General features: G+C 26.5%; 1 protein-coding gene across 1 annotated transcript in view; it reads left to right on the top strand.

Moving 5' to 3' along the window:
• Positions 1–3,348, top strand: part of LOC117180626 (potassium voltage-gated channel subfamily KQT member 1-like) — a 245,022-nt gene extending 241,674 nt beyond the window's left edge. The window contains exon 18 of the mRNA XM_033373115.1: positions 2,924–3,348. Within this exon, the coding sequence (XP_033229006.1) occupies positions 2,924–3,138 (215 nt within the window). The 3' untranslated portion in view covers positions 3,139–3,348. The remainder of the gene's footprint in view (positions 1–2,923) is intronic.
• Positions 3,349–14,509: the final 11,161 nt, after the last annotated feature.

The raw sequence follows: 14,509 nt of genomic DNA, 5'->3' as shown, positions 1-14,509 counted from the left end.
AATTTAGTGGGATTTCAAAGATTTAAACGGATTTGTAGAAATTTTAAGGGATTTTAAAGGATTTGCAAAGAATTAAAAGGATTTTAAGCTATTTGAAGAGATGATCAAGTATTTTCACGATTTGCAAAGTGTATCAGGCGATTTCCATAGGATTTCGATTATTTTAACGGATTTGTAAAATTTTCAAGGGATTTTATAAGATTTGTAAAGATTCTAAGGATTTTAAAGGATTTCAAGAGATTTTAAGGAGTTTCAAAAGAGCTTCAAATAGTTCAAAGGCTTTCAAGGGATTTAAGGAGACACCAAAGTATTTTTACGAAATCAAAGTGTTGGATGGGATTTTCATGGGATTTTGGTTATTTCAATGGATTTTTAGTTTAAAGAATTTTAAACAAGATTAATGCATTTTGAGGGATTTGGAGATGTGTCAATGATTTCACTAAATTGAATAAAAGTTTAGAGAATTCGAAAGTGTGCTCACGAATTTGTAAGTTTTTTTAGAGATTTAAAAGGAATTTCCATGAATTTTAAAGGATTAAAAGAGATTTTTACGGGATTTTGAAGATTTTAAGCAATTTCAAGGATATAAAAATATTTCTCGAAAAATCGAAAAATTTTAAGCAATTCCCACATTTTTTAAAGGATTTCAAGGGATTTTTTGGGAGCCTAACCGTTTTAAAAGGGTTTCAAGAGTAGGTACCATACACATGGAATTCAAAGGATTTCAGAGAATTTTCACATGATTTAAAACCTTTTGAGGGAGTTTGAAAATTTTCAAAACAATTAACGGTATTTCACATGATTTTAAAAGTAATGCTTAATATTATATAATAACAAACTATATAAACACCACCCCCCCCCCTCCCCCGTAGTAAGGGTTCTTAACCATTTCCGAACCCCTTCCACTCGAAAAAGTCTTACGTAATTAATGGACGACCCCTAATGTAAGTTACATAATCAGGGTGGCCGTTTTAATCAAGGAATAAAATTCCTGTTCATTTGCTCATTTTTTCGATGCGCAAAAAAAATGTCACCCTCACTGAAAAAAACTCAATGAAAAAAACTGAAAAACGCCCTTTTCGATTTTCAACTATTCAGATTGGAGGCATTTCGAGATAAATACCGTTAAACATCAACAATTTTAATTTTGAACGTTTATAAATTGAATAGGTAAAAGATTTCTGATTTAAACATATAAATCTATACTATTATATTCAATATTCTAAAGTCTAATTTAAATAATGAATCCATATAAATATGAAACTTTTCATAATATTATATAATTTTCAGCGATTTTAAACCAGAAACATTTAAAATCGAACGATTTTTTTTCATCAACACTTCATAAATTAAAAGCTACATTATTTTATTTTTACTTGTTTCAAATGAATATAGATTCAATTTTTAGTCATAAATATAAGAATATGTTATATACTTTCAGAAAGCAAAGTTTGTTCGAATGGAACAATTAAAATGGTTACGTTCAAATTTTTGAATTAAAACTCTGAAATTTGAACGATTCAAGGTTTTCTATCTCAAATAATGAAGTTTCAAAATTTGCAGTTTTTAATATTTAATTTATAATATCTGATTTTCAAAGAATATTTTATATTGAAACAATATATGAATACGATTTGAAATATAATAAGGATATCTTGTAATCTAAGTTATCATTCAATTTTTAATACTCGAACTACAGTTCAATTTTTACGAATCAATTATCAGTTTATATTTGCAGCTCATCAGCTTGAAACATTTTTTATAACAAAATAATATCAAACGCTCTTAATTTTTAGTTATTCAATTATTCAAACTGCACTTTAAACTTCTGCAAATTGAAACTGTGCGACTAAAAATGAAGATCTAAAATGAAAAAGTTTTCAAGTAAAAGATTTTCAAATTGCGCATTTCAAACTGGATGATTTCATAATCGAAAAGATTAACAAAGGAACCTAATATTTAAAAAATTTAAATCGAACGCATCTTGCATTGCATAATATAACGTGATGTAGGAAATTTGTGATATTTTAAGAGATTGGAAAGATTTTCTTCTAAAAAGTAAAATTCCCGGTCTTTTTCCGGTTTCCCGGTCCAGTGGCCACCCTGATTCGGCCTATACAGCCTATATAGGGTCGATAAGGGGAAATATGATAACGGGAATAGTGTGATAAAAAGAAAATTTGTAAAAAAAAATATATTTATAAACTTTTTATGTTTCAACATCAAGATTATATCTGCTATTATTTATAGAAAAAAAATATCTATCATTAATTAGTACCTTCATCAATTATTTAAAAGAAAATTCAAATTCATAATTTTGTCTTACATTAAGCACCTCTTCTTGAATTTTTCTTAAGGAGGAAGGCAGGTGTTGAATGTCTGTAGTTTTTTTCGTAAATCTTAGATTTTTATCCCCTTTAATGATCAATCATGACAGTGTAATTAAAAATCAGACTCAGGGTAAGTGTTATATCTGTTCTTTTGTTTTTATTTTTTATTGTAAAACACGAAAAACTGTCAACTGTTCAAGATTATTTGAAGACGTTAATGAATCTCATTTTTGCAATACAAATGTAAGTACATAATAATAATTGGCAAATAAACTTTTTAATGTATACTTCTTCACAAACAGTTTTAAAGAAATTAGATATGAGAATTACTGGACGATTCATTGACAGTTAGATATCGATTGAAAGTATACAGTCCAAAGATACTTTTTGCAAAATTTGAAACAAGAATCTTCTTAAATATTTTAAATATCATTAATCGAAATGTAACTTCCTAATATCGTATGATACTTACCCCTATCGACCCTACCCATACATTATACAAGATCAGGTTTTTGTCTGAATAGAATTTGAATGGAAAATTGAGATATATTTTAGGTGAAACAATATCTAAATTTACCATTTTTTTGATATAGGTAACGAGCCGGATTTCTCGCCGCCCTCAGATGTCGAGGCTGAGTACGAGGATGAGGAAGAGGAAACTTTTTGTGAAAATATGGCCTTGCTCGGAACAACAAGGACTCAAATTATAGTGACCCCTAGTATGAGTCCGGGTCAGAGTGCAAGCGACCTAACTCTTGTTGAACAATCTAGAGATTTGGACTTTCACGACCCCCATTCCCGATCCTAGTCGTAAATCCCATAAATCCCGTAAATACATAGAGCTCTCGTGTCAATGCCTATTACGTATATCGCGAATGAATAGAATTCATGGTGCATTGATTGCTGTCTACTCGCTACGAACTATTCGTGATGTCTGATATTTGATATCTGATATCCAGTATCCACGCTTCCACCATTACAGCCTTTTCTCATGCACTCATCACGTATGGCTCACCACTAGGCTGGTTCAAAAAAAATCAAATTTTTTAAATTTACTGTGAACAGTAATAAGGAAGTAATTACTGTATAAATTTGAGGCTAATCGTATGATCAAAAATAAGGAAAATAGAAAAAATAATATGTTTTTTTATCATATTTACAAATAGAGTAATATTCTTCATGTAGATCTGTACAATTTTCTCCAAACTCAATATTTTGAAAGTTATTATTTGTTTAAAGGGTACTTCATTATATATTATCTGCTTATTGCGCTAAGAGCTGCTTTAGAAATTATTCCTGCTGCAGAAGTTTTGTTCGATACCTGATGACACGTATGTTATAAAAAAACAAATATATGACATTCAACAATACAAAAAATATTATGTTTCATACATTATTGTTTAGTATTACTTAAACATATAATATATTGATATATTGATAAAATATTGATTTTAGAGCAAATTGCATATGGTTAAAATTGTGCAAATTTACGATAGGAATACGACTATTGACAAATTTGATGAAGAAAAATGTATTTAATGTGTTTTTCGTATTTTCGGTCAAATGTTACGATAATTGCTCTTTATAAAATATCTCAAATTATAAAGCAAACCAAGACCAATTCGAAAAACGTAATCTTGTTTCAGGATAAAGAACAAAATATCAAGATGAACAGTAACTTTCTAGAGTTTATGTTTTTTGTAACAATCAGGAACACGGATTCCAAAAATAAAACAGTGTCATTAGGAAGATAAATGGAAATGGATGGTCTCACTAAAAATTATATGAAATTGTAAGCCCAGATCAAAAAATCGGTTATAGAATTATTCTACACCCCTGGCCTCTTGCGTTTAAGTAACGTTTTGAGCCGAAATAATTTTACAAATGCCTTTGTAAAATGAAGTTCGAATCCCATTGGGATTCTGCATAAAATATACTTCTAAAGTACCCATTTTCCCTAAAAATTTATGTGGGATTTGGGCCTTATAATTTTGGGGCTTATGGGTTTGAATTTTCAAATAGAATTGTAAATATTTAAATGGAATAGTTGCATTTTAAACCCGAAAGGTGCAGTTTTAACTGACATTATAGACCTTTAAATAGAATAATTATTTTTTTTTACCAAAAAGAATCATTTTCAACCAAGAAGATTAATTTCTACCACAAAAGACGAATTGTAAACTGAAAAAAAATTTTAACTGAAATTATAAAATATTCAACTAGGATTATAGTAACATTTTCAATTTAAAAAATATATAATTTTCAACAACTAAATCCAAAGAAAGAACTAGTTTTCAATCAGAAATGAATTTTCAATCAGAACAATGAATCTTCGACTTGAATTTTCAACCGAAAAGAAGAATTTTTAACTATAAGATAAAGTTATAAAAAAAGATAGTTTCCTATCCAAAAATGTCAATTTGTAGCAAAATACGCGAATTTGCAATAAAAATGTTGAATTTTCAAATAAAGAAAACATACATCCAAATTTTAAAATTTTGAACTATAAAAGTTCAATTTCCGAAAATAGAACAGTTAAATTTTCATTTACAGAAACGAATTTTTAACTAAATTGATGAGTTTTCAATTACTTTGATGAATCTTCAACCGAAAAAATTAATTTGTAACAAAAGAGTTTATCTTTTAACCAAATAGTTGAAGTTTTTACTAATAAAGAAATCCACGACAGTTTTCACATAAAACTAATACCTTCTCATTATGCTGAGAATGTAAAAAGATGAATTCGCTTCGAACAGTGTAAATGAAATTTCTTTTATAATTCAGAAATATTTCTTCTTTGAAACACTACTTCTACTCTAAAAACTGATCGAAGTACTTTCTAAAACTGAGAAGAGGGAACTCTCAATTTATGACGAATTCTGACTTGGAGGCGGGATTTTTTTAATTACTTTCTTCTAAATCCGAATTATAATTCTTTAAAAAAATTCCCGTTCCTTGCAAAAAATCCCCTGTTCCAAAATAAAGATACTCATCTGCCGTGCAACTGTAAATAAAGTAGAAATCGCTGTCCTAAATTGACCAAAATTATTAAAATAATGAAAACTTAGATTTTGCTATGATTAGAAGTAAATTCCCGATCAATAAATTTATATTCCTTTTTCCCTATTTTATCTTTAAAAATTTGTTAGGAAAAGTTGGTACTTTAGAAATCGGGTAGTTATTTGATCCGGGCTCTCGATTAGTAAAATTTTCTATTGGAAGTAATAGAAGTTTAGGGGTCCTTAAGCGACATAAATTAGAAATACTTTTAAAATAAAAAACAATACTGGAATTCTAAAAATGTAAACAAAACTTTATCAACGACCTTCAAACGCTTTTGATTTAAAAAAAATCTTATTTATCCATTTTAAGAAAAATAATAATTTGAATGTTTATCAAATCTTGATTTGAGTTCTTCAAACTTTAAAACTATCAAAATTGGAAGACTTAATATATTCAAAATAAAAATTTGTAATATTCTAATATTGAATGCTTGAAATTTTAAGACACCATTGTAAAAAGTCTTATGTGATATTCATTAATTTATTTTTAATTAAACGGAAAGTTTAGCGTACATTGAATACTTCTCTTTCCGAAATATATCTTATAGAAATTAGTTTAAAAATTAAGTTAAAATTGTTCAATTGTTATACTTTAATTGTGAAATTGCGATGCAAAAAGCAGAAAGAGGCTGTCATTAAACCAAATATAAAATTCACGTATAGTGAACATCAATTTTATTTTAAACACAAGTAAATTTTAAATTGTACTGTACATTGAATTAATATTTAAGTTATCGATACGAAAGTTTTCTTTGAAATAAATAATTAAAATAAAAGTAAACCAAATCTTAGTTTATCCAAAAGAGAAAATTTTTTCTCTGGACGTAAGAAAATTGGATTCAAAAAACGAAGTCAAACATAAATATCTTTACCTATTATAATTGCTAGGATATCGGCCGATAGTATTTAACTACGAATTACGAAAACACCAATTAAATTTACTGTTGCCTCGCGACTCGTAGAAAATTAAATATCTCAAAGGAATTTGATTGCGTTTCGTATTTTTTTCTCTGCTGTAAGACCGACGCCAGACCAGAAGATATTTCTATAACAATTAACATTTTCAAGGTGTCATCGCTCATTTATTTATCACCCCAAGAAAAAAATCTTATTGCAAGCCTTAGCTATTCTGGTACTGAACTTTGAAAATTAGAAACAAATTATAAGAATAAGGAAGCGGATAAGAGCCACTGTGAAGGTAGCTGATGAACGCAACTCGGCTCTCGCATATGAGATCCGAGCTGCGTTGGTCAAATAACTTCACAGTGGCTCTTATCCACTGCCTGATAATAAAAAAATATGAATAAGTAGTATCTATAACAAATTGTATATAATCATATAAATATACTTTAATTACTAATTTGCTTTTCTTAGTTTAGTCTGAAACTAATTTTTCAATGGGGTGATAAAAAAATTGAGAATTGAAAGGCAGAACAAAAATTACACAATAAAAATTAACTTAGGGCACAAAAAAGACGCTTATATTACATTTATATAACGTTGCGATAAACATACATTATATATTGTAGCCTACCTACGTATATACCTACTGTTCTTATAATAATAAGATATTCGTATATGACATATTATGCGATACGAGTCAAGTAGAGAGTATTATACTGTGCACGGCGCTTCCATTAAAAAAGTCCTACCAAATTTAGAATATTGCTCTTAATTTTTGGTAGAAAAAAAATGGGATCCGAAATTATGAACGAATGAAACGTTTTTGTGCACCACGTTCGCAAAGACCTAAAAAACGACCTATTCGGGTGGCCGAAAAACTTCTTTTTCGAAATGACCTGACTTACCCAGAGTTTACCATGATTAATTTTTCAATTTTGCTGCCCAATTTTTCATTTTTCGTTCCTAAATTTTCATTTTTCCTGCCAAAGTTTTCATTTTCCCTGGCGATTACAATTTAAAGTCAACAATTCTGATCTTTTAACATTTTTAATATGAATCCTTTATGGATGAAATAAAACAATTCTGGATGGACTAGTACCGAAAATTTGTGAAGACTAGCCAAGATATTGAAAAATATTTGCCTGTTCATTCCGAATTTTGGGATGACGAGACACTGCGAAATTTTTAATTTACTGTTTTCTTTACAAAACTGCCACAGCCTAATTTCATTTTTTGTAATTAAAAATTTAGAAAAACTTACTAATTTATAGTCCAAAGGTGACTAAAAGCGACTAATCTGTATTAATTATTTTACTAATGTTGTTTTAAATTGAAAAATAATTCGATTCATAAAACTTCAAAACAATTCAAGTTAAATTTGAAAGAATTCGATTGAATTGAAAACTTTAAGGAAATTCGGTCAAATTAATAGAAATTGAGGATTTCATTAAAAAATATATATTTAAGAAATTTTTTGAATGCAATAAGTTTGAAATAATTTGAGAAAAAAAATGAATTTTAAGGGAATTTAATGAAGTTTCTAAGAGCTTCAGATTAGTGTAAAATACTTAAAGATGAATTCATAAAAAATAAAAATAAAATCCATTTAATTATGTTCATTTGGAAAAATTCAAGTGAATTACATTTTTTTAATTAAAGAGAATTTCAAAAATTTAAAAAGAATTCAGGATGAATTAATACAAATTCAGGGTAAATTAAAAATAAATTCAAATTATCAAACAAACTCCAAAGAAATCCAATGAAATTTCTCAATTCTCGTGAATAAATACTTTGAAATTTATTAAAATATTATAAAATACCATAAAGTTAGATGAAACCTGATCATATTTTCTGAAATTCTGGAAAATGTATGAAAATACCTTAAAAACTTTTAAAATTCTTTAAAAATATTGAAATATCAAAATTTTGAATATACTAAAATCTTTCAAATTATTCGAAATCTTTCAAAATCCCTCAAAACTTCTAAAAGCTCTTAAAAATGCTTTGAAATCTTTTGAAATAGCGTAAAATATTTCGAAACCTTTAATAATTTTCGAAAACTCTGGAGATTTTGTTATAAGCTCATGTAAATTCTATTGAATTTTTAAGTATACCGTAACATCTCTCAAATTTCTTTAAATTATTAAAATCAAATGCAAATTTACCGGAATCTTTTAAAATGATCTAAAAGCTTTAAAATTTTATATTATCTATAGAAATGAATTAAAATATTTGAAAATTTTTCAAATTCTTTAAAATCCCTTCAAATTATTGTAATAAATTACAAGTTTTTTGGAATCTTTTTTAACCACCTACAAATTGCCAGGCTCTTTAAAATCTTTTGAAATTTCTTGAAACTTTTTATAGTTCTTGAAAATGCTTTGAAATATTTTTAATTAGCCAAAAATATTTCAGGTTCTTGAAAATTCCTTTAAATTACTAAAATCAATTAAAAATTCCTTACAATCTTCTAAAATGCCCTAAAATATTTTAAATCTTTTTAAATCATTCGAAATCCTTTGAAATTTTTAAAAGATCTTGAAAATTCTTTGGAATTTATTTAAATGTTCAATCAATCTTTCAAATCTTTTAGCATCTCTATAAATTATTGAAATCTATTAAAAATTCCTTAGAATCTTTTGAAATACCCAAAAATATTTTAAATTTTTCGAAATTCTTTTAAACTTTTCAAAGCTTTTGAAAATTTATTGTTATTTTTAAAAAAAACCTGAAATATTTAAATATCTTTTAAAATAATTCAAATTTTTGAAAATGAAACATCATTTTTCATTTTCCTAGGAAGCTTAAGAAAAAATTGGTCTCCTTTTGAAACCTTTTACAATTCTTAAACACCTTTGTTTTTTTCCGAAATCCGCAAAAATATACATTTTGTTTCAAATTAATTGAAATCACTTCAAGTTTTAAGTTAATTTTGAATCTTTTCAAACAGTTAAATTTGTTAAATTTTTGAAAGAATAGAGAAAAATTAATAAATATGTATAGATCTGAATTCAAAAGTATTTAATCCATGGGTTAATATTTTTTTATTTCTAAAGTTACTAAAAGTTACTAAAAATTACTAAAAGTGAGTGTGTGGCAGTCCTGATTATTCTTGAGAATTAATGAAAGTGCTTCTTACAAAAATTCCATGACTTTTACCATTTTATTTGAAAATCCCTGACTTCCCTGATTTTCCAGGTTTTTAATTACCTGCGGCCACCCTACCTATCTCTTCGTATATTGAATGTACAGATATAAATTGTAAATCTTTTTGTCGATCGTTAATTGTATAACATTCCATTCCTACGCATTATTAAATTATATGTTTGTAAAAAGGATACATTATGCTATATATTTTATTCTCAGGCAGTAGAATTTCGAAATATATTTATAATAAAATAAAGTGGATGCTTTTTGAGATTGCAACTTGAATGAAGAAAATTTATCATCCAAACTTAGAAATTAGTCAAATCGCTTTTCAATTGTAATGTAATCGAATTAGCGAACTTTCGATTTCTTGTTTAAAGATATTATAATTTTTGTTATTATTTGCATGGCGGTGGGTAGAAATAAAACTATTTCAACTAATTAATGCCGAAAAAATATGTATGATATATTACCTTAGATCGTAGCTCTTTGATTGATAAATTTATACCAGAATGAGAAATAAAATAAATCGAAAAGATTCACTAAGCATAAAATCGTATTCGTCCACAAAGCCGCTACACACTGGGGCAAAAGAAAATTTCGGTGGATAAATGCAAAAAAAAAAATTTTTAATGCACAGTTTTGGATTTTTGACAAAAATCTGTTCTAAAACTATCTAGAAATCATACCAGTAGGTAAAACTAATTTTAAAAAAGTATTATGACCATACAAACAATTTAATTAACAAAAATTATTTTTCTGTAATGGAAATATTTAGCTTATTAAATCCAGAGCATTAGTGAAAAATGTGGGAAAAAATTAATATTCTACTACCATTAATTGAATATGGATACTATTGGGAAGTTTTTAAAACATTTTTATAAATAAATTAACTTTTTGGATATTTTAAAGGAATAGGCTTGTTTTTTTACAAAATCAAATACAAATGTCCGATGACTCTTTCCTATGATGATTTCTTTACAAGTCAACTAAGAATGTCTTTCCGATAAATCTTTTCTATTATAATTTGCAAATTCTAAAGAATTATTGATTATTTAAATAATTTTCATAAGCAAATTCAGAATTTAACTATTTGTCAGTGCATTGGAAAAAGTGCTTTACAGAATTGACTAAAAATGTTTTTCTGATCACTCTTAGCTATAATGCTTTGTGAATTTATAAGAAGTGTTCATTATTTTAAAAATTTCCATAAGCAAATTAAGAGATGGCTATTTTTCCATAAATAAGCTCAATGTTTTAAAAGAATCCACCACGCTATTTTTGATCACTCTTTGCTATGATGCTTTGCAAGTTTACAAGAATGATTAAGTATTTAAACAATTTTGATCATCAAACTCAGCGATTGGCTATTATTTATTCGAATAGGTTCAATTTTTGTTAATAAAATCGACTGAGAATTTATTTTACATATTTTTCGCTATGATGTTTTTCAAATTGACAAGATTGTCAATTATTTAAAAAATAGTCATAAACAAATTCAGTTTTTGTATATTTTTCAAAGAATGCTCGTAATTTTTATTCACGAATCAGTTAAGAATACATTTACAATTATTCTTCGCTATGATACTTTTCAAGCTGACAACAATCCTTAAATGTTTAAAAAATATTCATTTCAAAAATGCAGAGTTTGGCTTTTCCAACGAATACGCTTAATTTATGTTTACGCAATCAACAAAGAATGTGTTTCCGATGAACTTTGATCATAAAAATGTTCTAGTTATAATAAATAGTTAAATAATTAATAATTGTTGTAAATTTTGAAGGAATCATAGCGAATATTTATCGAAAAGGCATTCTTAGTTGATTTTGTAAAAAAATTGAGACTGTTCGTTGAAAAATAGCCAAACTCTGAATTTATTTATTAAAATTGTTTAAATAATTATTAATTCTTATTAGTTTACAAATTATCATAGCAAAAAGTAATTGTAAGAATATTCTTACTTGATTCCGTACGAAATTAAGCCTATTCCTTGAAAAATATTCAAACTGTGAATTTTAAATAAAAACTCTGGATTTGAATGACCTAACATTACCAATCCAAAAAAAACTTTTGTTAATTTATTTGTTCATAACACAATAATCAATTTTTCTGAACATTTACGTCAACTAAAAATATTTATAAATAGTTTTAGCACAGATGAAAGACATCATTTAATCAATATGAGAATCTTAAAAAAAACGATACTTCTAAAAATTAAATCAAAAAAATAATTTGCGTTGACCCATAAAGTTTTAAAATTTCCCCTAAAAAATTTAAAATCTTTTGAAGCTCGAGAAATTACCATATTAAAAAAATGTACAGATTTATAATTTATTAATGAAGGTAGATTTATTTAAAATATTATAATTTAAATTTTAATTGTGTCATTTTTTTATTATTATTATTATATTTTTAAATATAAGTAAAGTGTTATCTATTAAAATTAATCAACAATTATTCAATTTCATTAAAATAATTCAAATCTATCAGTAACGTTAATAAAATTTTTGATACATTCACATTTGTTATATTGTTTCATTCTGAACTTTTTTATATCTGTATTTAAGAAAAATTTGATAATTTTGGAGCTTTTCTCAGAAAAATACCAATCTTTTATACAAAATTTATAAAATTAAGTATAAAATTATTTTTATGAACCCTTGACCGTAAAGTTGAAAAAAAATCAGTTATTTGAAAAAAAATAGATTCTTTTTGTATATATATTTTTTTTAATTTTGCAAACATTACCCTCTAAATTTCTTCCTTCTGGAGAAAAATACTGCAAGAAAAATGTATTTTAATTTTAAAAATATATCAACTGTTCTGCTAGGTTGTTTTAAGTCTGTAAATGAATGTTCTGATGTTTCAATTTTTAAAAAACATAAATTTAATTCTAAAAAGCGCAGCCGCCGAAAAAATGAAAATGAAAAATGATTTTTCATTTATTGTGAAATAATCCCTGAAATGTAGGACTTAGTCCTCAATAAATAACAAACACTTTTTATGGGCGGAAAAATTTGTTTGGCTTAAATTTATACTTGAAAAAATTCAAGCCTAGCGGAAACTCTAAAGAAATTGTTTTTAATAAAAAAATTATATCAATAATTTATAACAAAAAAAAAAGGAAATTATGGTATAGCATTTGCAAAATTAAAAATCACACCTTATTTCGGGCACCCTAGTATATGCCTAAAATTGATTAGCCCACAGACACTCGAGTAGAAACTTGTTTTGCCCCACTGTACGCCGGATTCGACTATAGTTCTAAATACTGCAAAAATTGTGACTGCGAAAACTATTATTGAAAAAAGTCGATCTATCCGCACAATTATAAAAAGAGATAAAGAATATCTGGAATAAAATAATTACAATAAGGCTTAACGTATTTATTAGCGAGAGACAACTTTCTTTCTCTTTTCTAAAGAGACAGTTTTGTTAAATTTGTTACAAAAATTTAAAAACGTGAAGAACAGTTCTTCAGCAGAGCTGTGAAATTAGACATTTTTCTCTCTTATCATATAAATAAAAAATAATTGCGTAAATACGTAAATAAAGATAGTAGGTGCAATACTAAAATGCGATAATCAGGGAGCGGATTAGAGCCACTGTGAAGTTAACTGATGAGCGCTGCTCGGCTCTCACGTACGGAGAGCCCCGGTTAGAGAGCCGAGCTGCGTTCGTCATGTATCTTTACCGTGGCTCGAATCCGCTCGCTCACGATAATTTTTCTGCATTTAAATTAGCTTCAGAGGGACCAGGGAAAAGCGTGTATAGCTAGTTTTTTCGCAGTGTAAGAAAATCTCAACCTGATTTTAGTAAATCTGAACTCCAAGGGATAGATTGGCATGATAAATAGGTTTAAGAATTTTCATGTGTGCGTATACATACACATCACTCATCGAAATCTACGAAATGTCAACCGTTTTTCACAAGTCGGCTTTTAACTTTATTATTAATTATTACTGAGCGTATTATATGCATTAGCAACGAAAATTTTAATAACGTTTAATAACTTCTTTATTCAGCAGATGATCGATAATGTGGAGGGTAAAAATTAAATTTATAAAAGTGCAGATTTCAGAAGTTTGTCAATGTCAGGTTGAAGCGATCTTGTGTAACTGTGTCAAACAATTGAAACGAAGGATTTGAAATCTGAAATAAATATATACATTTATTTTATAAATATTTTGAATTATTCTACATTTTCCTCATTCCTTTTTCATGAACGTAGGGAAATATATTCTTTTAAATCAAATTAATTTTTAGAAAACATATTGAATTTAATATAAAACGCTTAAGATATTAAGACAAAATATTTTGCATTTGTAATCAAATAGTTCAGTTTTTTACCTACAAAGGTAAATTTTCAACCAGGTGTATACATTTTCTAACGTGAAATATCAAACAATAAGACAATAAAGATATACCAACAATAGTTAAATATTGAACCAAATATTTAGATAAATCATCAAGCCAAAAAACGAACTTTTTTAGAAGATAGTTGAATTTTCTAACAAAAAAAAATAACTTTTAAAAATTAAGTTGGATTTTTAACAAAATAATTAAATTTTCTACAAAATAGATGAATTTTGAACAAAACACTTCAATTTCCAATACAATAGTTGGAATTTCTAAACAAATAGTTGAATTATTAACTTACAAAAAGGTATTTTCAACCAAATATTTCAATTTTCAACTAACAAGAATCTATAAAGATTTGATTTTAAATCAAAATCAGTTGCATTACAAACCAAAAAAGGTCAAATATCTACCAAAATACATGAATTTTCAAACAAAGAAAAAAGAATTTTTAGCCAAGAAAAATTTGCCAGTCAAGAAAGTAAAATCATTTCAAACAAATTATTAAATTTTTAACAAAATAGTGTAATTTTCAATCTGGAAGATTAATTTCTAGCTTGAAAAAATTAATTACAAAAAAATTAATTTAATCTACAATTATAAAATGAATTTTTGACAAAGCAGTCAAATTTTCAACTACTTAGTTTAATTAGTTTAACCAAGAAGATCAATTTTTAACTTGACATGATCAATTTTTATGAAAATAG

The sequence above is a fragment of the Belonocnema kinseyi genome, chromosome 9, assembly GCF_010883055.1.
Source record: "Belonocnema kinseyi isolate 2016_QV_RU_SX_M_011 chromosome 9, B_treatae_v1, whole genome shotgun sequence".
Lineage (NCBI taxonomy): Eukaryota > Metazoa > Arthropoda > Insecta > Hymenoptera > Cynipidae > Belonocnema > Belonocnema kinseyi.
The sequence above is the reverse complement of the archived record's forward strand: the minus strand, read 5'-3'. Positions and strand labels throughout refer to the sequence as shown.